This window comes from Dipodomys ordii, unplaced genomic scaffold (genome assembly GCF_000151885.1).
Source record: "Dipodomys ordii isolate 6190 unplaced genomic scaffold, Dord_2.0 Scaffold144, whole genome shotgun sequence".
NCBI classification, from domain to species: Eukaryota; Metazoa; Chordata; class Mammalia; order Rodentia; family Heteromyidae; genus Dipodomys; species Dipodomys ordii.
In genome coordinates, this window is record NW_012267360.1 from 1,487,257 (window position 1) to 1,513,548 (window position 26,292).

Here is a 26,292-nt window from a genome sequence, read left to right on the forward strand (position 1 = left end):
ATTCTTTGTCTCTTTCTTTTTGCCTGTCATGGGGCTTGAACTCAGGGCCTGGACATTGTCTCTGAGCTTCTTTTGCTCAAAGCTAGCACTCTACCACTTGAGTCACAGCACCTCTTCAGGCTTTTTTTTCTGTTTATGTGGTACTGAGGAATCAAACCCAAGTCTTCATGCATGCTAGGCAAATACTTTTACCACTAAGCCACATTCCCAGCTGGCAAATTCTTTTATTTGTTGTTTTATGATTTTTTTGATGTTTTGAAAGTTCTGTATATATTCCAAGTGACTAAATTGTTCTCTATATGACTTTGACCTAATATTAAAAGGCAGGAAATGTAAAGATATCTAGATAAGACTTTCTTCCCACTTGTTCAATAGTCTCTTGGCTACTTAAAACACAAAAAAAATAAAACAACAGCAACCAAAACATTGTCTTTCTTAGCTACCTTATCCATGAAAGTGTTAATGTACAGGTTAAAACAAACCTCCACTCTATTGGTTTGTGAGATCACTGTAATTCGAAATGGTCCTTTTATGCTCCTAGTCTAACCATATAGGGTATTTTCGATTGCTGCCTGAGTATAATTAGAAAAAAGTCAGTTTTAACGTGGCTAAGGTATGTTTCTATTGTAAATTCCTGTTGACCAGTTGAAAGCAGAGCTGGGAGATTCAAATTCTGTGAACTATCATTTTAAAACTTTTTTTTTAATCCCTAATGGATATTTACTAGGTATCATATCTCTTTCAAGTATGAAAGAATCATGTACAAGTGCAACTTCAATATCTAAAATGGAGAAGTGGTGAATGCATCAATGATCTCTTGGTGTTTGGCATTACTGATGCAGAGAAATACAAAAGGGAAAGAGTGGAGTGCAATGGCTAAGAGCATATACCAGAAGACATGTGCCTTTGGACAAGCCAAATACTTGTTAAAAGAGAGCAGGAGAAACAGAGGCTTGGTGGGGTGGTGGAGGGTGGGGGTAGAGGGAGAGTGTGGATGGGGAGACTTATCACAGTTCTAAGAAAGCCCTAATAATGTCAGTAAAGTCATATCTGAAGTAGAGGTGGCCCAAGTGAGGAATTTCCATGGTGTAGGAATGGCAGACTGGGCTCTGTGTGATTGAGGCTCCCTTTGGCCAAGAGTAGTCTCCATGCGATGCTGTGGTGCTCCAGGTATAGAAGGTAGGTGGCGTTAATGGTGTTCCCCTGAAGTTGTTTTCTCTTCGAGGCACCACACACATGACCTCATCTTATTTCTATCACTTCAGTAAAATTCTTGAAGTAGTTTTTGTATCCTGTTCTCTCTTTCATCTTGATTCTGGCTCCTGGATTTTCTTGACCAATAGCCCTATACTCTGTAGATCTTAGCTGAGGAGCATCCTTCTCAATAAAGATTTCTTGAGTGGCTTCTGTCTCCAAACTGTGCAAATTTAGCATCTGTCTCCATCATTTTGTTATATCATCAGTACGTTTTCCAAGTTACAGTTGATTATATGGGTTTGATTAGACAATGAATCACTGGAAAGAATGAGGAATGAGGATTTTTCCTTTGACATCTGATGTAATGGACATCAATTTATTGAATCAACAAGTTAACCTCTTAATCATCCATTGGAAGGATGAGGTCACTTGAGTGACATAAAACACCAGAATATGACACATGATAATTATATATTATGTTTGATTTAAGAGAATCATACCTTTTTTATAATGATGATTTATTACTAATTTCAACCACTGTGGAAGGAATTTGGAGCTTAAAGTCTAAAGACTTGTGTTCAAGTCCTATATTTTAATTTATTGAATGAATGACCAGGCCATCATACTTCTGGTTTCTCTTTCTATTTAATAAGAGAGGCTCATACCATAGACATAGATTTGTACATATCATACTACTTGTAGTTGATGTATTCAACTTTTTGCTTTGACCGAATTTTTCCTACTTTCTCTTCTTGTGTAGAGACTGCTTTAAGCTACTTCATGGTCCTGTGTTTATACTGGAATTTTACATGACATAGGACCTACAGAATGGATGAGAGGACCAATTTGAAAGTGGTTCTCTCCTAACAACTGTATTGGTGATAAAGATGAAAGAAGCAGTTTTAAATTATATGGATTTGAGTTATTTTATGAGACAGGTGATTTAACCAACTGAGCTATAGAGCCACTCTGGAATTATTTGAGGTTAAAAAATTGACCAAGTTCAACCCAAAGAACAAAATTGCAGATCAGTTTTGTGGGGATGCAGAGCTGGCTGTAGCACCATTGTGGTGGTGACTATAACTCTTTATGGATTCTACTTTTTTGCTCTGTAAACTACAATTTTTAAATTGAAAATATTAGTCCAAACTAAGTAAAAAAAATCACAAAACACAAACTTTTATGCAAGTCAAATAAGCAGAATGAAAGCAAAGAGGACATGAAATTAAACTCAGTTTTTAAATGTTAAAGCATTTATCAGAGATACTGGCCCATGATTTTAAAATGAACTGATATGACCGCATGAGATAGAACTAAAAGATCACAATGATGCAAGGACGAAATGAGCTTCAAAAATGCAAACAAAATATTGATTTTAAAAGTAAAATCTGAGTGGACTAATGTCAATCCATTTGAAAACACCAGAAAGCTCTTTTCCAGGAACATATCTTTGCCTTGGGGAGAGATGTAAGCCTTGGACTTGTCCCTTTATTCACTGTTGGGTGCTGGCATTTTGGCCTAGTTAAAATATTCTCTTGCTGGGTGCCAGTGGCTCACGCCTGTAATCCTAGGTACTCAGGAGGCTGAGATCTGAGGATCATGGTTAAAGCCAGCCTGGGCAGGAAGGTCCGTGAGACTCTTATCTCAATAAACTACTAGAAAACCGGAAGTGGCTCTGTGGCTCAAGCGGTAGAGTCTAGCCTTGAGCTGAAGAGCGCAGGGACAGCACCCAGGCCCAGAGTTGAAGCCCCACAATCGACAATAAAATAAAATAAAATAAAGTAAAATAAATGCAATATTCCCTGTAGAACCAGGAAGAAGGAAGGCAACACTACTTCCTGCCAGCAGAGGGCAGCATCTCAGAAATGCAACACTGCTGAAGTGATGGAAAAATAAGAATGTGAATGTGCTCAGAGATCATCTGCTGAGTACAAAGGACAGCGAAGTGTTAGGCAAAAACTTGTCTACATGGTTTCCTTTTCTTCTTTTCTTCTTTCTCTTTTCTTTCCTCTTCCCCTTCCCTTTTCATCATTTCTAAATAATGCCTACTCTTCTCTCATCCCAACTTGGTTTTCATTCTCTGAGTGCTTCCTTGCCTAGGAGTCAGCTCCAGGGGTTTCTTTTACTCTATTTTTAGGAAGTATAGGTAGAATCATTTCTTCTAGCTCCTAAGTCTATGGTTTTCTTTGGTTCTTTTAGTCCTATTATTTTCTCATTGTAAAGTCTGTGTGAGATTACCAGTTCCCTGAAAACACAATGACTCTTCTCCCCCCTCCCTCTCTCTCTCTCTCTTACTTGCTCGCTCACTGTCTCTCACGCTGTGTGTCCTTTCCTATTTATCTCAGTCTCTCCCTTCCATTTTTCTCCTTCTCCCTCCATCCCACCCTACTTCTCATTTTCCCCACCTGTGTGCACAACCTACTAACATAAACTCAGATGCACACACACATACATATACAAGTAACTTTTTTGATATCCCATGCACACACATGTACACATATACTGCATCTTCCACAAATATATTCAATCCAGAACCATCTTCTCAAACACAGACACTTCATTTCAAATGCATGAGTGTATGCATACAAACAAAACCTACCATTCAGAAAAATGCAGACACAATTCCTATCTCTACACACACACACACACACACACACACACACACACACACACACACACACACACACACGGCAGCATGTACTGTACTTTATCTTTCCACCTTCCTCTCCTCCAAGTGGCTTCCCCTCACTACTCTTTCACATTGAAATATTTCACATTTCACATCTGCATCACAGACACAGATGAGAAAGTTACAAATTTACTGTTTCTTTCCCAGGGAGATTTTTTTTAAAAGCTATTCCCTTGTGATCTATAAATAATGAATAATTCCATTAGAAATGTGATGGATAGTATAACTTTTCTACAGTTTGTCAAGCCCAGTGCTTCATGTATTTCGAGTCATGACAGCCGCCAGCCATAGCAGACAGGGAGCTCCACAGCTGACACCATCAGCTGACATGGCGAAATCCCCCAAACAATGTTCCTTGGGTTCTCATAGACAATGCATGCATTTTGAAATTATTTCTCTCCGTGTTTCTGTGGATTTGGGAGATTCACACTGAGCTAACTCCTGTAACTCAAAGCTCCCCAAATCCTTTCATATGCTTATTTTCTGTGGGCCATACAGTACTTCCAAAACATATGTGTCTATGTAACCTTATTTTTTTCATAAAAAAATATCCAATCTCTAAGCTCCATGCACTATAGGAAAGTACTTAGGAGATGGTGCTTTAATGACAAGTGATACATTCTCCTATGTGCTGCTGAGAAGCCTTATTGAAAAGTATAAATGTGTCTTTATACATTTCCATCTAATTGGCACTTAACACAAGATCTGTCCTAAGGCCAATAGATATCATTGAAGTGTCTTCAGAAAATGTAAAGCAGAACAAATGTTTACTATGATTTATGTTGATATTGCTCTCTATAAAAGAGTTCTTTGAAAAATCAGAAAGATAGTCTACTAATATGTTTATTATAAGTATGTTTTGGTTTTGGTTTTGACTTGATTGTGAGTTTTGGTTCCATTGCTATCTATTTTCCTATCTATCTGTCTGTTTTCCTCCTTTTTTGCAATACTGCAATTTGAACTCAGAGACTTGTATATGCGAACTAGACACTCATTACTTGAGCTATGCCCCCAGCTTATCTATCTGTCTGTCTATCTACCAAGTTACTGGAAGCTATTTTCAGATAGTATCTAGAACATTTGCTTGAGGCCAGCCTCAGACTATGGTTTTCCTACCCATACATCTTGGGTAGCTGTGATTACAGATACCTAGCGTCTTGCCTTGCTTGTTTGTTAGGATGGAGTCTTATTAATATCAGGCCAGTCTCAAATCACAAACTTTAGGCTTCTGCCTCACAACAGGCCAGGATTACAGGTATGTGTTATTCCAGGCAGAAGGCCAGTTTTTAATAATACATGATAATGAAAGTACTTAGCCTAGCAGTGGGGGGGCCCATGCTTGTAATCCAAGCCATTTGGCCAACTGAAATTGGAAGATTGTAGTTCAAGGTCAGCCCAGGTATGTATTGGAGAGCCCTATTGATTAATAGCTGAGCATGGTGAAATATGCTTGTCATACCTGCTGTGAGAGGAACCCTACAAATAAACAGATCTTAGTTCAAGATGTAGCTGGATAGGAAACAAGACTCTATCTCTAAAATAAACAATGCAATTAGGAGACAGTGGCTCATGCCTATATTCTTAGCTACTCATGAGTCTAAGATACAAAGATCAAAGCTCAGAGTCAGCCCATGGAGACAAATCCATGGAAATGTTATCAAATTAACTAGCAAGAAGCCAAAAGTGGAGACATGGCACAAATAGTAGAGCACCAGCTATGATTTTTTTTAATAAAGCCAAGCAAGAGCACAAGGTCCTCAGTTCAACCCGGTACTAGGAAATAAAGAAATAAAATAGTCAGTGCAAAGAATGGATTGCAGGTGAAACTAGGTGGTCAATGGTAGATGGCTTGCCAAGCAAGTAAAAGGCAGAGTTCAAACATATATATGCTTATGTGTATTATGAATGCACATTTATAGTGAGAAAGAAAACATAGAATACTTATGCCTGAAAATCAAAGCAGTAGAGAAAGAGAATTTAATCAAATCCACTGCCTTTTATATAGACTCAGGATTTAATATAGACTTGGGAGTGGCAGAAATATCTGTGCTACCTCTTAGATTTTCTTTGGAATTTCCACCTATAAAGAAGGGCCCCAAAGAACTATCATTTTTATGAAGGCCACTCATGATTTGGACAGTTGTATCCAATAACACAGCACAGGGACTAACTTCCAGACATTAAACTTTGAAATTCAGCCAACAATTGTTTTGTAAATCCTTTCCCAAGATTTGAGAGTGCAAATATGAACTGGTCCTCACATTGAAGCTCAACACAGAATAACCATCTCCTCTTTGCAAGACTGTACATATCTGACTTCTAAACTGAGGCAGAGATTTGCACAACTACTGATTTTCTAGGAAATCTACAATCCTGCCAGACTCTAGCATTGCTATATGTTTTAGTCTGTATTTTTTCCTTCCTAAATTATAAACTGCTACACCCATTGGGCAAAAGCTCAAAACTTTTGTACTTAGATTTCTCTCTCTCTCTCTCTCTTCCACATTCGCTCTCTCTTTCCTCCTCCATCTCTCTCCTACTCTCCCACTCTGCTATAGATATTCTTATTAAAAAATAAAAACAGAGAAACAAGTCTCTGGATGTACCCAGCATAGCCTTTGGCAAATAATCTAGGATGTTTTGGAAGACTGGGAAAAACCTTGCCAGAGCACATAGCTGAACTTTCTTTATAATCAGTAAGCAGTTATTTTATACTACATTAGAATTTAAAAAATCATTTAAGCTGTCTTCTACGTTCCCCACTTCCCTTTGTAACTTTATGTGCTTGTAGTAGGCATATAGCACCTTGCTGGTTGACAGATTGTCAATGACTTCGTGCATTCATTCGTTTTTCTTATTCTATTGGTTAATACATTCAGTTACTGTTTTCTAGTACTATCTTAACCTGCTAAATATGTAAGGTTAATGAGCTTGGGATATTTAAAGAATAATGAGCTTTGAAGGAAACAATAATGGCATTGAAATTTCACTGTGGGTTCCTTGGGCTGGAAAACTATTTCCCATCACTGCCCTTTATTGTCTCTGGACCTGTGTGCATGTGTGTGTGTGTGTGTGTGTGTGTGTGTGTGTGTGTGCACGCATCTCTAACGAAGATGAACATCCTGCTTCCTGAAGCAGATCATTCCACTTTGGTTAACACTGCTGGAATGATCTTTGCTACTTTAAGCAGAAATGGCTTCCCTAAAGGGAACTAACCTATGTGTAATGTGAACATCACCTTTTTGCTTCACCAGTTGATTATCACCTTCATCCATTTCTCCACTGCTTTGAATTGTGGCAAGTTTTCTGGGTATATTCCTTATCTTTCTGACCTTTTTTAAAATCTTTTTTTTTTGGTTCTCATCCTTCTTTATCTGTGTCATGTTTGGTCTTCTCTTCTTACTTATTCAACATGAAAGGATGTTGTTCTCAATTGTTAGGATTTCAGTGTGAAGTAGTCCCTGCAGTCTCATGCATTGAAAGATTCATCCCCAGGTAGTGGTGCTGTTGGGGCAGTTGTTGGAAACTTAAAGCGGTAGAATCTAGTTGGAGGACATAATTCACCAAGTGCATGCTTTTGAAGCTAGTTCCCACACACTTCCTTCCTCTCTCTACATTTGCTCACTGTAGGTGGACAGCTTATACTCCCACTTACGCTCCCACTGCCATGATTCTCTGCCTTACTCATGATCAGTCTAGAAACCATAGAGCCAACTATGGTAGACAGAAACCTCTGAAACCATGAGACAAACAAATCCTTCTTTCCATCCCCTTGTAAGATGTTTCTGTCATGTTTGGGGGCACATCTACACGAAAGTAACTAGCACACTTACCTTGTGTCTAAGTACCCTTCAGAATTCCTGCATCTCTATCAAGGCTAACATCTGTCTTGAGTTCTGGGCATGTGTTACCATCCATCTATGGACACTTCTGCCAACAAGACTCCAGACTCCTCCTACTTAGGCACAGCTCTAAGCTCCCATACTCAGTGATGCCTTACTTTTAGGAAACATCTCTTTGGGAACATGTCAGTACCCCTATTAAATTGCTATCAGTTAATCATGAGAAATCTCACACACATATGTGCACATATATTCTTTATGAATCCTTTTGTACAAATACTAGATTTTATACATTTTTATTGTAAAAATGCTGTACAGAGGGGTTACTGTTACATGAACAAAGCAATGAGTGAATTTCCTATCAAGCATTTTTGCCTCCTCCTTTGTTTTTCCCCTACCATCCCTTCCCTCCCACCTCTACAACTAACCCCCACCAATGTTGTAAAGTTTGTTTTTTAACATAGTGTCTTGTAAATCTCATTGTTACAATGGGTCAACCTATATCCCTATTTAAGCATTTTGTTTTTTCCCTTCCCCTCCCCAAATTAGAGAAGTGTATATATAAGATTCAGGGCACCTGAATCAAATACAGTGAAAACATGGGTTAGATTTTATGCCCAGAAAGCACTAGCTCATGCCTGCCTAGCTACTCAGGAAGCTGAGATTTAAGGATTGAAGTTCAAAGCTAGCCTGGGCAGAAAAGTATCTCCAATTAACCACCCCAAAGCTGGAAGTGGTGCTGTGGCTCAAGTGGCAGAAGGCTAGCTTTGAAAAAAAAAGTTCAGGCCTTGAGTTCAAGACCCAAAACTAGCACAAATAACAATGACAATGACAACAACAACAAAACTTTTTAATCTAGGTTTTATGTAAAATCTAGTTTCACATAGTTCTTAATCTTAAATTTTACATCAAATCTAGTTTATATAGTTCTTTAATCTCCCCTTAATCCTCCAAAGTGCTACACTGAAATGTGCTATCCTGGAAAGCTACACGTGTTTTTTTTAAAAAAAAATCAAGAATGGGAAGACAGTTTCACAGTCTCCTTGGAAAATGCTTCAGCCAAGACAGACTGCCAAGAACATATTCTTCCAACAAGATTTGCTGTTTTGAACCTGAAGATTACATTTAAGGCAAAAAGAAAAATAATCTCATAGAAGTTAATACATTGTCAAGGACATTTTAGAGTTTGTCTCAGTAACTAGTTTCCCTTCCTTGGGAGAGAAGTGTTGTCTCCTAGTCTAACAAGCTGAGTTCACCCACAGCCACCTCTTCCCTGCTGATATATTTTTTTCCTAATTATTTTAGAATAAGATCATTCTGGACCCCATGACTTTCAGTGAAGCCAGGTTCCGGCCGTCGCTGGAGGAGAGGCTGGAAAGCATCATCAGTGGTGCAGCTCTCATGGCAGACTCATCCTGCACAAGAGATGACCGGCGGGAACGCATCGTGGCCGAGTGCAATGCAGTGCGACAGGCACTCCAGGATCTGCTCAGCGAATACATGAATAATGTAAGTCTGGAGGCTCAGTTTTCCTCTCTCTGTGGATTCTGTACTGCGATCTTGAGGCTGTTAGGAAAGCATGCGTAGCCTGGTAAGAGAGGACAGGTGTTCCCTGAAGTGTGTCAGGTGAAACCAAAGAATTGCTTTGGGACAGTCTGTGTCCTGATTTTGTTTCAGCATGCATGTTTAGTAGGGAAGAAATTGATGGGGAGTTAAATCTTAGGAAAACTTTTACTTTCTACTGAATGGTTTCTTCTTGGGCATTGTAGTGGTTGCCTGCAGTTTGGTGTTAGTAAGATTTCAGTTGGTAAAAATCAGATGTTTGGTGGACACTATAGGGTATGTGCTGAGAATAGCTGTAGATGTACATCTTCACAGCTAAAAGGTGGTAATAAGCATAACAGGTTTTAAATGGTCTCAATGAGTTTGGTTAAGGTGGAGAAATTCCAGCTGCACTAAAATTTGCAAAAGTTTTATGAATTCACTAAATATGTAAAAATTCTTATAAATGAGTCTGTAGGTGTTTATACAAATATGAGTGGTTCCTGGCTATCCTGTGATGCATACTATCACCATCCTCTCTTTAGTGATAGAATGTGACAATTCGTGTATTCCTTGCTTTGAAAGCCACTATATTAGAGTTGTATTGATTTGCTACATTCATTCAACTGAGGTAATGCCCAGTGCCTATCACAGTGGATGGTCCAGAGCTCCCCCAGAACTAGACTGCTGGGTTTGAGAGAATGCAACATAAATTGGAGGGGAAAAAACACATAGATGAAGTCTTCTTGATATTATACATTGACAGAATGCTCTATGTAGAGGTCAGGTAAGTTAACAGTGTCCCTGAACATCTGTCGCTTTATGCTTTTGCAATGCATACTGGGTATTGTAATCATACCTCCGGTAATGCTGAGTCAATATAGGCATGCAGCATTTTACTTGCCCTACCATGAGACAATATATTCTGGAGGCCTGTAGGTTCAGCAAGGAGTCAGTACTGACACTGACCATGCTCTTCCTGCCAGATTCCAAGGAACTTTACTCAGAAACCAAAAGAATGCTTCATGAGGAAACTCTAAAAACTGAAATACAAAATATGTTTGCTTCCTATGAGCCTCCAGATTATTTGATTGGAAGACCCACCCATTTTGAGCACAGAGAAAGTAAACTGTGGATGCATCCTGTGATATCCAGCTACTTCTAAAGACTGCTGTATAGGACCTGGAGAGCTATGATTTTGCTCAATGGGGTTTATGTAGGGTCCAGAAAGCAATGGTGACATTTGTGCTTCCTACCCAGAGAAAATATGTCGCATAACACACTTATCAGGAGAGAATGTTAGTAAAAGTGGGGATCCTATTTGTTGTAGTTTGTAACAGAATATCAGCGATCTAATGGTTTGTCTGTGGGATTCTGTTTTATATTGAGGCACGCTGGTATTTCTGTCAATGAATAATTATTTCTAAAGAAACAGAAATTTCAGAGATGTTGATGGTTAAGATGTCAAAATAAATAAATCAGAAAAGTATGTTCTGATGAATAGAAATCTCTGAATATGATTAAAGAAGAGCTGATGTAGATGTGATATGTAATTTCAGTTTGATGTTGAGAAAGCTGTCAAAGTAGACGTTCTTTTATGTCACATGGATCAACAGAGCTGATGGATTTGTGTTTTATTAACTCTAGGCTTCTATTCTTTAGTTCAGAATTTTGTGACACAGGAATGGTTTGAATTTGTATTATAATTTGTTTGCTATTTTGACATGGCTGTAGAGAATACATAGAATGGAATGGTGTTTAAATTTCAAAGTATACAGATTCTGTGCATGTTGCACACCAGGTTCAAAGCCTGAAACAAAATATTTCCTAATTGATGTTTATAGAGACAATTGAAAAATTGTGTTGGTCTTTAGATTTTTTCAGTGATTTCTAAATAGATAGGGATACAGCTGTATTTCCTCCATGATCTATAACCAACCTCCATGATCCATAACCAGTGTACTTGTTACTATGGAAACATACCAATTTGTATTTCTTTTATAAAGAATATATGCATTTATTTTATAGACATGCATTAATAGTATATAAAAGTTTGAGTATAATTCCTCAGATGCATACAGTGTACATTGAACAAGTTTATCCCTGTAATATATTCCTTTAATTATTCTTTCCTTTTTACAAGCAGTGTTTCAACCATTTATATATGTGTGTATGCATATATATATATATATGAAATATACTTTAATCTCTTTCATTGCCTGTTACCCACTCCTTTCCCCCGTCCTCCACCTGATACTTCTCCCTGAAGACAGTGTCCCTCTTTTGCTCATATCCCATTATTAACTTAAAGAAACATATAGCCATTTATCTTTTGACCAGGAAATCAATTGTATAGTTAATAGCACCCACTAAGTTATTCAGTATTCCTAGTTTGTTATATTTCATTTTAAACCTTCTAAGCTTTAGGAATGAAGATATTATCAAATTATTACCTTGCAGATTTTACCTTAATGTGAGAGTCGATATCATCAGCATCAAAAAGTCATTAAACAGAAAGGATTTAAAGATTGGCACAACTGACAACTGACATTTTCTAGATTCACCACATCTACTGATAAGTCCCTGATAGACATTTAGCATATTCTACTGATGTTCATCCAGAGTTATTTGAAAACCCTGAACATGCCAAGAAGTATGAGTGGACAGAGAGATGCTGTATACTACATGACTGGTGCAGGGCAATAGTTATCCAGAACCCTGGGCTATGATTTGGCCAGTTGGGTCACATTGAGTTCAATTGGATGCCATTTGTTTGTTGGATATTTTCACAAATGTTTATTTAACTAAGTGAATCTGTGCACATGTGACTGAAGATGTGATCAAAATTATGCACTTAAAAGAAAGTGTGGTATAAAGAAATGGTCTGTGTGAACAGATGATGTGAACAGAAAGTTCAAGTGCATATTACTACTAGAGAAAGTGTTACAAAAGTGATAGGAAGTCCTGACTGCTGTAAGTTGTTAGATCAAGTTTTGGATAAACTTGAGATAAAAATGTTCTTTCCAATAGTCCTACTGTAAACAGACCATTGTTATTGTCTATCTGTGGAAATTCACAGGTATAGACTCTTTTGCAAAAAGACATGTGGCTTATAATTATAAATTTGATTAGCACCATCAGTGAGGTTATTGGAGTATTATAGTTTGTTCTAAATTATAATGAACACATAAAATTTCCTATGCAATCTACAATTATATATATAACATATTTTCTGGATAATAAACTTCTTTATTCTTTTCTTTTCTTCTTCTTCTTTTTTTTTTTTTTGGTTGGTTGTGGAGCATGAAATCTGGGCCTGGGCACTGTCCCTCAGCTCTTCAGCTCAAAGCTAATGCTCTACCACTTGAGCCACAGAGCCACTTCTGGCTTTTTCTGCTTATGTGGTGCTGAGGAATCGAACCCAGGGCCTCATGCATGCAAGGCAAGCACTCTACCACTGAGCTACCTTCCCAGCCCTAAACTCCTTTTTCTTCGTGAAAAGAAATCCTAATAATGACCCCATTATAGGAATTTTGTGATGCATTGAAGTTTGGGATGCTTTATTCATTTCAGTAAATGTGCATTGCCAACCTGAAATCATCTACCTTTTTAAGGTATTATAGGCTTCTGGGGATGCCAAACTAGGAAAGCCAAGTTCTTTGTTCTCATAGGACTTTACTCCAAAGGGAGGAGACTAACAATACATGCATATGTGATTTGAGCAAGGGTTATTTCAGATGGTGTTAAAATGCAAGGATAAAACAGAAAACTGGAAGGCAGGGAGCATGGGTGCATTTTCCCTGAAGTCTGGGAAAATGAAGATGAAGGACCTTCTGAAGGTGGGAAGCAGTGAGCACTTGAGGGGAAAGGAACAGTAAAGGCCTTGCCATGAGCAGAGACCCTGTGAATCTGAACATCTCAGGGAGTCAGTATAACTGATGTAAGAAAGTAAAGAAGGGCAGGAGATGGAGCTTGCCAAGTCATAGAGCATCTGCCTGTGCAGGACCTTGTCTGCCATTACTTTAAGATTTGACTTTCAGGTTAATGGAATGAGAGATCATTGGAGAGGGAATGTTGGACAGAAAATGTCAGGAGTCAGATGCAGAAAAAAGAATGTAGAACTACAGGAGTTCTAAAGTGGGAAAGACATTGAAATAATTCACAGATGTTGGCATCCTGAGTTAGGTGATAACAAGTCAAGTATTCAAATTCTGCTTCTATCATTAATAACAAATTTCTTATAAAGTAACCAGTGAGAAGAATGTGTCTGTTTTTCAAACACAAAATATCGGCATAGTTACAGCCAGGTCAGCTGGAACTGATATGTTATCTTCATTTCATTTTTTGTTGCACAGAGAATTCAGAATTACTAGCATTTATTAATTAGGCAGTGCCCGGATACTCTACTAGATACATTATGTTTTAATTGGTAGTTAAGTAAAAATCTCTGTTTTAAAATTATGTTGCCAAAAAAAGTGTCAGTATGGTTCATATTCTGATAAAAGACCAGAAAATATGATAATCCAAGTACTAAATTATAATGCAGAATGATAAGAAGAAAATTCAATACTTATTCTGGGTACTGAAACTATAAATATTGGATAACAAGGAGTCATAAGTTGTTTCTTCTTTATGCACAATTCACCATTAGGCCTTACAAGATTATGAGATGAGCAGTTGTGTGCGGTCCGTGTTGTGTGTTGTGGTGCTGTGCAGCTTGGTTAGTGTTTGTGGACAGGGACTCTTTGTATCATTCAATTTTTAAAAAGAAAACAGTGAAGAAACATATTTTTAGTATTATATAAGTCAAGAAAAACTTTTCACAGGAGTGGTAGAGATATGTAGGTATCAGTTATGACTTGCTGTTTCTGACTGGTTAAAATATAGTATACTGCTTTTTTAATATATACATATATATGGTACACTGCTTTTTCATTGTATTTTTTTTTTGTCGGTCGTGGGGCTTGAACTCTGGGCCTGGGCACTGTCCCTCAGCTCTTCAGCTCAAGGCAAGCGCTCTACCACTTGAGCCACAGTGCCACTTCCTTTCATTGTATTTTTAATCTACAATGTAATCTAAATTTTAATTTATAAATTTAATCTAAATTCAAATTTAAATTATATATAAGAACATATGTGTATGTATGTGTTAGTGTGTGTATGATCACACAAAAGTCTATATACATATATACAGGTTATTTAAGACTTGATCTGGCCATGTTGTTCATATTGGTCTAAAACTTTTAATCTTCCTACTTCAGCCTTCCAAGTGATGGGTTTATAAGAGTGTACTACCAGGGCTGGGAAGGTGACTCAGTGATAGAGCGCTTGCCTTGCATGCATGAGGCCCTGGGTTCAATTCCTCAGCACCACATAAGCAAAAAGAAAAAAGCCGGAAGTGGCACTATGACTCAAGTGGTAGAGTGCTAGGCTTGAGCTGAAGAGCTGAGGGACAGTGCCCAGGCCCAGAGTTCAGGTCCCCTGACTGGAGGAAAAAGAAAAGTGTACCACTGTATCAGCTTAAAAATACACATGTATGTATTTAAAAAACTAACAAACAACAGCATTGAAACCAACACTTTCCAAACTTCTACCTTTTACAGAGATCTCTGGAGTTACTGCTACTGTAAAGCTGGTATTTAAAGCACACACACACACACACACACACACACACACACACACATACACACACACACACACATACACATACTGATATGAAACATGTACATGAATTACCTGTATCTGAGACAAGATTGTCCTTAGACTTCAATCTGCACTGGTGCTGAATGAAAGGGAATGTTTCTCATAGAGCTCACCTGGGAAGGCTTGAGAATGGAATGGGGCCAAAGAACAGCAAGTTCAAACATACTATTCCTTAATGTGAAAGTCTCAGGTAAGGTAGTATCCAGTACCACAAGAGCTCAGACAATTATGGCCTTCACACTGTTACTTTATAATACTTGGTGGAAAAGGAGCATATATTCATTATAAATGTTGAAATTAAGAAAAAATGAAAATGAACATAATTTATCATGTCACTCCTATGCAAAAACATTGCTCAAATTTGATGTGTGCCTTTCTAATGTTTTGAGCTTATGGAAGAGTTCTATCTAACATCCATACTCACAAGTTATGCCTTGACTTTTTAAAAAATGGACTTTTCTAGTACATTATGTTTTGTAATATATTTTCTTTACTAAATATACTGTGGATATATCACCATATCAATAAACTTCCTCTAACATCTTGTTCACTGTCTGTATAATATTTTATTAGTTGAGAATGTAATAATAGATTTAGAAGCAATTCATTTCAAGTTTAATTTTAGATAGATTATTGAAAAGATACATTGTGTGTACTATAAGTAAAGAGTTTGAATTTTGAACTGAAAAATAACTAAAGAAAAGAAAAAAACAGGGAAGAAGTGAGCACAGAACCTTCCAATTTGTGCAGCTGTAGGATACTTGAAAAGTTTTACATGAAGAGGAAGGGAAAAAACAAAATGCTTAAATAGGGATCCAGGTTGACCCATTGTAACAATGAGTGTACCAGACACTATGTTGAAAAATGAACTTTACAATTTAGGGTGGGGGGAATGTAGTTGTGGAGATGGGAGGAAAAGGATGATAGGGAAAAACAAAGGAGGAGCAACAATGGTTGATAAGAAATGTACTCATTTCCTTGCTCATGTAACTGTAACCCTTCTGTACAGTATTTTCATAATAAAAAACTTATTTAAAAAAGTTTTACCTGGGGGCTGGGAAGGTGGCTCAGTGGTAGAGCACTTGCCTTGCATGCCAGAGGCCCTGGGTTCAATTCCTCAGCACCACATAAGCAAAAAGAAAAAAGCCAGAAGTGGTGCTGTGGCTCAAGTGGTAGAGCGCTAGCCTTGAGCTGAAGAGCTGAGGGACAGCACCCAGGCCCAGAGTTCAGGCCCCATGACTGGACTCCAAAAAAAAGTTTTACCTAAAGGAAAGAAAACATTTTCATGCAAGAAAATATAAATATCTGTGGTATCTTATGTAAAAATATCATCTTATACGTGAAACTGTATACAGTGATAAACATCTGAAATCCTAGTAATCCAATTCAAGGTTATCTTGGGCATCTTAGGGAGGGTTGTGTTGAAAACAATTATAGCAAGGCACTGGCGAGTCATCATGTAATCCTAGCTTCTCAGGAGGCTGAGATATGAGGGTCAAAGTTCAAAGCCAGCCTGGGCAGAAAAGTCTGTGATACTCTTTTCTTTTTTTTTTCCGTCGGTTGTGGGGCTTGAACTCTGGTCTTGGGCATTGTCCCTGCACTCTTCAGTTCAAGGGGAGCACTCTACCACTTGAGCCACAGAGCCACTTCAGGTTTTCTAGTGGTTTATTGGAGATAAGAGCCTCACAGACTTTCGTGCTTGGGCTGGCTTTATGCTGCAATCTTGAGTAGCGAGGATTATAGGTGTGATCCACTGGTGCCCAGCTTGTGAGACTCTTATAACTAATTAACCATCAAAAACACACACATACAATTGTGCCCCGAAACTATCTCCAATATATTTTTCTCTATTTTATTAATTTTCTGTATAAATCTGATTATTATTTGTCTGAGTTAAGTGCATCTTACTACTGATGATAAGGACCCAGAACTGGTGAGCAAGTTCAATGATCAGGTTTGATGTTAGGTCCCAGAGAAGGTATGAAAGGTTCTAAATGGGATGTTATCTGGAAGACAACCTTGAAGACCAGGTGTATGTCTATAGTAGGAACTACAGGAGGCATATAGGACCAGCCTGGGACGAAAGGAAAGTGGAAGTCTCTATTTAAAAAATAACCTGGGCTGGGTGCTGGTGGCTCATGCTTGTAATCATAGCAACTCAGGAGGCTGAGATCTGAGGATCATAGTTCAAAGCCAGCCCTGGCAGGAAAGTCCTTGAAACTCTTATCTCTGATAAGCGACTCAGGAAACCAGAAGTGGCGCTGTGGCTCAAATGGTAGAGCGCTAACCTTGAGCTGAAGACCTGAGGGACAGCACCCAGGCCTAGAGTTCAAGCCCCACAACCACCCCCCCCCAAAAAAAAAAAACAGAAAACCCTAAAACAATCATATAAAATGATGTTAACCGAAATTAACTCCAAGACATGGACACAAGAGGTTTCCCTTTATTGTTGTTGTTTTTAATGTAACTGTGATTTTTGTTTCTTTTGTATGTTTTTACCCCCATGGTACATCTCCTGTTGTCACTCTATTTGATTTTGGTACCCTGGTATTGTATACACGTTTATTTGAATTTGGGAAGGGAAGGGGAACAACAGAATGGTGAAACAAAGGACAGGAGGGAGCCAATGTACCTTTGATAATCACAAGACAATATGTTGGACATGATCCGAACAACTTGGGGGGGGCATGGAAGGTAGGAGGAGGGAAAGTAGGAAAAAATGAGGGAAGGGGTAACAAGTTTGACCAAAGAAAAGTACTTATTGTCTTCGTTTTCTAACTGTAACCCCTCTGTACAGCACCTTGACAAAAAAAAATGAAAATAAAAATAACACCCCAAACAGAAAAGTCTAGAGAGGTGGCTCAGTGGTAGAATGCCTGCCTAGCAAGTGCTAAACTCTGAATTCAAGCCTCAGTTCCTTCAGAGAATAAATTTATACGTAAAAACACTGTGTGACATGCAGGTAGTTACAAATACTGAAATAGTGAAATAATACAGTACTCTCCAGAGAGAACTCAAATAATGTAATTCCTTAGACAGAGTCAAAGCCCAACAAAATAAACACCAAGAATCGAATACTTGCAAGTAAGAGTAGGATGCGGAATCGTGAAGAGAAGGGTAGACCAATGAAGGAGAAAAGGGGGGACCGAGTCAGTAGTTCATCCTATGTAGTACAAAATTAAGAGAAGTAAGGAAGGCATGAGTGGGAGCAGCCTGAGAATGTTGAAAGGGGTGACACTGATCAAGATGTGTCGTATTCATGAACGGCTTCGTTAAGTGGCACCTCCTTTGTACAATAATTTAATGGTAATTTTTAAAAAGAAAGAGGTGCAAATGGTGACACGTTTGAACTTCATCTTGTAAGAAAGAAAAATAAATAAAAAGACGACCTTGTCATAGGAATTATTTTCCTGCTACGTCAGAAATGTGGGGAAATGACATATTATTTGTTATTCTTGTTGCAATATGAATTTTGTGTTTAGTATTATTTACACCTTCTCTTTTCCCATTTTCAAATTATTATGTAGAGTTAGAGAAATAGGCTAATTAAATTTTTCTATTCAAAACTTCCTTCTTAGATAGATGCTGGTAGCTCAGCCTATATATTCCTAGCCTATTAGGAGGCTAAGATCTGAAGGTTGTAGTTAGAAGCCAGCCCAAGTAGGAAAGTCCAAGAGACTGTTATGCAATTGACTAGCAAAAAGCTGGAAATGGTGGTATGTCTCAAGTGGTAGAGCACAAACCTTGAACAATATTTATTTATTTTATTTATTTATTTTTTAATTTTTTTATTTTTATTGTGAAAATACTGTACAGAGGGGTTACAATTACATGGGCAAGGTAATGAGTACATTTCTTATCAAGCATTGTAGCCTCCTCCTTTGTTTGCCCTTCCCATCCCTTCCCATCCTCCCCCCGCCTCCCCACCCAACCTCCCCCCCCCACACCACCAAAGTTGTAAAGTTCGTTTTCCACATAACAACTTGTACTTCTCATTGTTGCAACGGGTCTACCTGTATCCTTATTTAAATGACTTGTTTTCCCCTTCCCCTCCACAAATTATACCAACATCAAATACAGTGAAATCAGGGGTTATACTGTGGGGGAGGGACATACAAAGCAACAAAGAAATAATCTTATAAATGTGGTACAAACAATGGCATGAAAAAAATTTGAATACATATCTTAGGGTTCATTTCCCTAATATCACCTTATCTTACCTTTTCTGCTTGACTCAGACATATACTATACTAGATATTGCAAATAAGGGAATCCATGGAACCTATGTTTCTTTGGGCTTGGCTTACCTCACTTAATATAATTTTTTCCAAATCTTTCCATTTCCTAACAAATGGGGCAATGTCATTCTTTCTGATGGAGACATAAAAAGCCTTGAACAATAAAAGCTAAAGGAACATGCCCAGGCCCCAAGTTCAAGTCTCAGTAATGGCATACACTCAAAAAAGTTTCTATAAAACAAAATAGTGGGGGCATTTGTGTTAGAGGTTTCATTTAGTAATAGAAAGCTTATCTGGCATATGTAAGGTTCTGGGTCCGATACACAGTATGTTAGGTTTAAAAAGCCCACAATAAAAATCGGAAACAATGTATGCAGTTCTTATGAGATACATGTGGCCCTCTTACCTATACCTCAGAACAGATCCCCTTCCCATCCTACAAGGAAATTACAAGTTACTTCAATGTGACTATCTTCACCCTCAGGAAGGATTTCTATTATTGCATATTTGGTGCCTGTGATCAGATTCCCGTGCCTTTTTTTATGTGTATACTTTCTTCTCTCATTTTCTGTTGTATGTTTTCAAGTATGCTTAGGAACCCCATCCATAATACTTTTTAGGTCCCAATTCGTCTACGTACTTACATTCTCCAAACGAACTTTGGTGTTTCTGTGAAGATGAGATACTTTCTTACTCATTTCAGTTGCTATTTCATGGTCAGACATTTAAAGATGTAATTATTTTATCAATCCTTTCTCTGAAGTATAAAATGGTCTTATCTAGTCTTCAAAAAAATATGATTAACACAGAAGTCTTCCTGGCAGTGCTTTTCATTTCCATCCTGGCATTTCCAGCCCTGTTTGCCTGCTCTGCAGCTTTCAGTAAAACTCTCAGTTGCACACAGAAACATAAACTCTTAGATTTTTTTTTCTTACAATTCTCCTCCTATTGTTTTCCTTTCCTATTGGTCTATCCAACTGTGTTTGCTGTAATGGAGTCTCAGAAGGCTATAGGTGGCAGTGGCCTAGACACAGGTGATTTGACAACTTTCACCATGTAAACAAGATATATTCCCTGGAGCAAATAGTAAAAGTGGGACTAGAAGAGAAATCAGACCAGGGTCAGGTGTCCCCTGGAGCAAGATTGTACTGGCTCTGGGAGGTCCCAAGAGGACACCAGACAGGCAGTTGACATTAAGGTAATGTGAATACATCATTCAGTGTTACTATAAAAGAAATAGGTCCCTAACATGCAGTGAGAAGATGGCAGGTCTCCCTGGGTCTTAAAGAGAGAAACGGTAGGACAGTTTTCCAAGTAGGCCACTTAGGCCCATACAAAATGTATGGCATGCTGTACACATTTACTGTTCATTCTTATTAGCTGGTAACATATAAATGATGACGTATAGGATCCCAGAAAGGACAGATCTCCCTAGATTTACTTCCTGTGTTTTATCATGTCAGTCTCACACATTACCTCCTTGGCAACAGGCACCTTGTTTGTGTTGTTTTTCACGGCACCTTTTCAACTCTAGAGGGATAGTTAGCAGAGGTAGGAGCCTTTGCTTTGGAGCCTTTTGTACCTTGTTTCTAATCCCAGGCTTATGATGTGGAAATGATGTGACCTAAGCCACGGTGTTCTGAGTCTTGATTTCTTAGCTGTAAATGAGGGAACTTTGTCTCCTGCATTGGGAATTTGAAGATGATAGCAATCAGAAAGCCCTTCCAAAGCTTTTATTTCTGGATATTGTTTCTGGAATCTCTGAAAACAAAACCAAGCAAGCCACCATGTATGAAAATTGGCAAAAATAACCAATTGTAGTTGAAACCTACAAAAATGGAGGATTGTAGCTTCTAGAAACATTATAAAATATTTTAAAGAACATGGAAACGGCAGAGAGTTGTGGTGGAGGGGATTGCCTTACTTGATGGGAGGAGGTGAATAGGAGATTTTTGCTGTCTCATGCCTGAACAAAGAGGAAGAAGGAAATATGATAATTGACAGCCTGTGGCCTTTGCTGTTCAGAGAGATGGTGCTCATCCATGCTTACCCTAGACCTACTCACCTCTTAGCAACATTAGGTTTGAATGTCATTCAGCTTATGCACAGTTACTCCTAGAAGAAAGATGTCTTGCTTATGAGAAGAAAACAAAACCAAACAAGACAGTAGTTGGGAGTAAAGATCTACTCCAATAGTAAAATTAATATCTATACATAGAATTCTAATCAAGTTTCTTTCCTTATCAAACAAACACCTCAATTTGTCCTTGAACATTGGTTCTGAAACAGACATTCAAAGTCAATCAATATGATGAGGCAGAACCTGACATTATGGGATAGAAGGAGGCTGTCTTTAACTGAGTCAATGGACAGGGATTGTTGACAGCCATGGCTGCCAAGTCATCTGATTTGGCAGTCCCCAGTGAAGACAGGCTGGACAGCACGATCCATCCATTGATCTTCTCAAAGAGCCTTTCTTCAAGTAAGACCTCACAAAGCTGTCAGGGAGATCAGCATGCCGCTCTCTTCCATCAAACCCATGAGAATCTATAAATCTTTCCATCAGGGTTTTTAAAGTATACAGGAAGCCCAGAACTCTATTTTTCTCATTCACAAATGGGCTTTACCTATATACACTTCAAAGGGCTTCCTGTTTGGGCCTGATGTGACCTTGAACCCATTCTGAGAAGTATTACTCTTGATTCACTTTGCTATATTCAACCCTGAGAAATGAGCATTTCACTCCATGACTCAGGCATACCATATTCTTTGACACTTCAGAGAGTTTGCATTGTGTTATCTTTGAGTTTAGTGTTCTTTCCCAAACTTTGTATAGATGAGCTCCCCAGAGTCTTGCTCAGATATGTTCACTTGATTAATAAGTCTATTTAATTCTGCAAAGGTACCTGTCACACTCTAAAATTACATCATCTCTTTCAGTTGTTGCTATTTTTTCCTCTATTACAATTTAATAAATGAGCAGGAATATTGTGTTTTTCGTAATCCCCAGTATAGCATCTAGGGTATCTAGTCTTGCACACATATAATAATGCAATAACAACAACACAACAAAAAGAGAAAGAAAGAAAGAAAAAGAAAAGGAAGGAAGAAAGAAGAGAGAGGAAGGAAGGAAGGACAGAAGGAAGGATGAAAGAATGAAAGAAAGAGAAAGGAAGGAAGGAAGGAAGGAAGGAAGAAAGAAAGAAAGAAAGAAAGAAAGAAAGAAAGAAAGAAAGAAAGAAAGAAAGAAAGAAAGAAAGAAAGAAAGGAAAAAGAAAGAAAGTAGGGGAGAGAAGGAAAAGGAGGAGCACGAGGAGAGGGAGAAAGAGAAGACAGGGAGGAAAAGGGGGAGCAACTGTAACAAAGATGAAGAAGACTACAAGCCATATGTTTTGACTGTGAGTCCAATGTCTTTGGAGAAAATAACAGTTCTTTTCTATGCTTGTCAAACTGATAAACAGGAAATAAATTAGCTAAGATTAACTCTGTTGGGCTTTCCTATGATTCACTCTGAAGTGCCTATAACTTTCTCTATATTAAAGCTGTATTCAAACCTCAAGTAGAGTCCCCATCAATTGTAGATTGGCCTGAAATGATGATGCAACTATTAGTAGAGATTAAAAACAAAACAAAACACAAAGCTTGCTATTTTTGTTCCAGTTCGAAGTGCTCCATCAAGCAGTTCCTCTTCTTTCTGTCACTAGAAGGTGATCTGTTTGGGCATATCCTGAGGAATGTTTCTGAGGGGCTGGTAGAAGATGTACTAATTTTTGTTCTTGTAACATTCTCCAGACTAGACTGGAAACTTTGAAAATTACTTATCTCCTAAGAAACACAAAAGAGTTTCTGTATGTTTTTAAAAAGAAGGCTATGGCTATAATTCAACTTAGGATAATTAGGCTCATTGTCCTTCAAATCTCAACCTAGACTATAGAATCATAGTCTTTTGTAAATAAAAATTTTAATTTCTAACTCTAGAAAGTACTCCAGAATATGCTTATGCTCCGACAACTAAGAGAACCCTTGATTTAATAGGGAAGTGAATCAAATCAAGAGTTAATATAATGCAGAATTATAATGGATTTTCTTTTGTGAGAGAGAATAAGAACTATTGTATTAAACCATCAAGTGAAGTATCTCTTGAAAAGATTTTTTTTGAGTCTTGCATGATTCAGCCTGCACACACACAATATCAGAGAAAACTCTGGTACTACCTGGCTAATTTTATTTTATCTGAATTTGTTGGAAATAGATAAAACAGATCTGTTCAAGCATTTTACCTGGATAACTACCAATTGAAGGTAGCCTTTTTTTTTATAACTTCCAACAGTCTATCCTCAAACACAATCCTTCTTATATATCTAGTTCTCTTATTAGTAAAAAGACAATTTATCATCCTTGTAAAGACTCTGGTCTTAGTAGGTACCAGAACGAAAATATAAGTGCTTCATTACTGACTGCACTTTACAAAGACTTCTGGTTTGGCTGTAGTGGAGAGATAGAGCATTAGCTCAGAGCCAACTTTGCCGATTCACACATTGTGAGCATTTGATCTAGGCTTTTTTAATGTCTATTTTAGGGTAGTTTCCTAGAGAAAGAAATGTTGTACCTGACTGCTCTAGAAACTCTTACATTTGAGCACCAGAACCACATAAAGAGATTGTGCAAATTACATATGGCCAGGTCCTGACCTACTTCTACAAAACAGCACAAACTTCAGGGATAGAGCATGGGGTGCCAGGGAATGTCCTGTTTCCATTCCGCACTCACTTTGGATTATCACTGTTTTAGAGAATAACACAATTTAACATCATTAGATTCAAAGAAACAGGTACCATCAGTTTGTTTTTCTCTTATCTATGTTATCCTCTGAATACCAATATGGAAGCAGAGGAGACCTTTTCTATTCAGTATTTCTTTCTCTGTTCCCAAATTACAGATCTACCCAAATAAGCAGGAATAGGTCTAGCCACTTTTCTGTCTCTGCTCAGTGTTTCTCAATAGCCCCTGTTCAGATCTATACTCAATGTTGCTTCCTTAACAGTCCCTAGTGAGTCTGTCCCCTGCCCTTTAGGTCAAGAAGAACACTTTCACTGTAAAATAGACACTAGAAAACTTGTAAACCTGCATTTTTATGATTTTCTTTAGAAAACTATTTACAATATTAGAAGCATAGTACTTGGAAGTAGAAACAATTTCTAATGTTCTAAAACATCAATCTAAAACATTTTATTTTCTTTACTGTGAAACATTTTCTTCCCTGAAAGCTATTCATGAATTGGAAATCCTTTTTTTTTCCTTTTAATGAAAAATTGAATTATACTAATTCAGTTTAGCAGAACTAATATTTACTTGCTTTCTGGGTAAATCAGTATTTATCCTAACACAAAAAGGAAATGATGATTAAAAACTTGAAGATAATATTGTTTAATTTATATAGTCTTTGTAGTAGCAGAAAATAATTATTGTAGAGCTCCTCACAGACAAGATAAGGAATATTTTATTTTCTGTGAGAAAATTTTAGAATTGAGTGACCATGTATTTGTTCAATCAAGCTTACTAGAAAATTTAAGAATGCATTGAGCATTATTCTAGAATAAAAGAGTAGTGTACAATAGAAAGTGACTTGTTTTGCAGCTCTTTGAATGTTATAGAACTATTAATTCTTTTAGTATGATTTTTTTCATGTCTTTCCATTTCCTTATGAATGGGGCCATGCCATTCTTTCTGATGGAAGCATAGAATTCCATTGTGTATATCCCTTCCAAATATCACAGGATAGACATAGATATATAGAAATAATTTTTCAGAGAGATAGAAATGACTAACAAGTTATATGTGGGCTCTTTAGGAAGAAATAATTGAACTACACAATAGCAAAATTAGTAACCACATAATGCAATTAAAATTGTCTAAAGATCCAACTAAACATTTTTCAAAGGAAAACTTACAAATATCCCACTGGTATATTAAAAATAAAAATTAGCAAAAACCAGAGTTGGAAGCATGGCTCTGCAGTAGAGCACCAGCCTAGCAAGCCTGAAGCTCTGAGTACAAATCCCAGTACTACAAAAAAGTAATAATAATAACAATGATTATCACAAAGTATCTAATAGTAAATTCCTTACATCTTATTATTTTTTTTCATTTTGTTATGCTGTGCTCCCAAAATTCTCTTTAAATTTCAATTCAAGTTAGTTTGATATACTTGGGATCCAAATAGATCCATATAAAATAAATATGTCTTTTAAAGCTTAAACAAAAAAAGTGCTTAACATCACTGACCTCCAGAGATATGCACAATGAGAGAGGCCACCTCACCCCAGTTAGAATGCCTTATATCAAAGTGACAAAAATGACAAATACTGGTGAGGGTACTCAAAAAAGTTAATTTGAATACATTGCTTATAGAAATGTAAATTAATATACACATTATGAAAAACAGTATGGAGGCTCTTTAAAAAACTATACATAGACTGGCATAGGTGGCTGATGCTTGTAATTCTAGCTACTCAGGAGGTTGAGATCTGAGGATCATGGTTCAAAGCCAGCCTGGGCAGGAAAGTCTGTGAGACTGTTATCTTCAATAAACCACTCAGAAAACCAGAAGTGCTGCTATGGCTCAAGGGCTAGAGCACTAGACTTGAGCTGAAGAGCTGAGGGACAGTGCCCAGGCTCAGAGTTCAAGCTCCATGACTGACAAAAAAAAATAGATAGATAGATAGATAATAAAAATATATCTACCCAGCAGACCAGAATCCACTGCTACATTGTACCCAAAGGAAAGCGAATCAGCCTATAGAAGAAACACATACACTCAATCAATATTCATAGTCAACCTAATGGAATCAACTTAAATGTCTGCCAAAAGATGGATAAAGAGAATATAGTTTATATTCACAATTTTAAACTACTCTGCCCCCGCCAAAAGCATAAAATCCAATCACTTGTGACAACATAAATAGACCTGACAGATATTTTGTGAAGTAAAATAGCCTGGGACAAAATGTAAAACATTACATGATCTTTCTCATATGTGGAATTTTTAAAAGATAGTTTTAGAATTGAGAGTCCAAACGTA

At 37.5% G+C, this 26,292-nt stretch overlaps 1 protein-coding gene across 3 annotated transcripts in view; it reads left to right on the top strand.

Moving 5' to 3' along the window:
* Positions 1 to 26,292, top strand: part of Ctnna2 (catenin (cadherin-associated protein), alpha 2) — a 1,112,116-nt gene that overhangs the window by 372,702 nt on the left and 713,122 nt on the right. For all 3 annotated transcript variants that reach the window (XM_013031823.1, XM_013031821.1, XM_013031822.1), the window contains exon 7: positions 9,034 to 9,237. In XM_013031823.1, the coding sequence (XP_012887277.1) occupies positions 9,034 to 9,237 (204 nt within the window). The remainder of the gene's footprint in view (positions 1 to 9,033; positions 9,238 to 26,292) is intronic.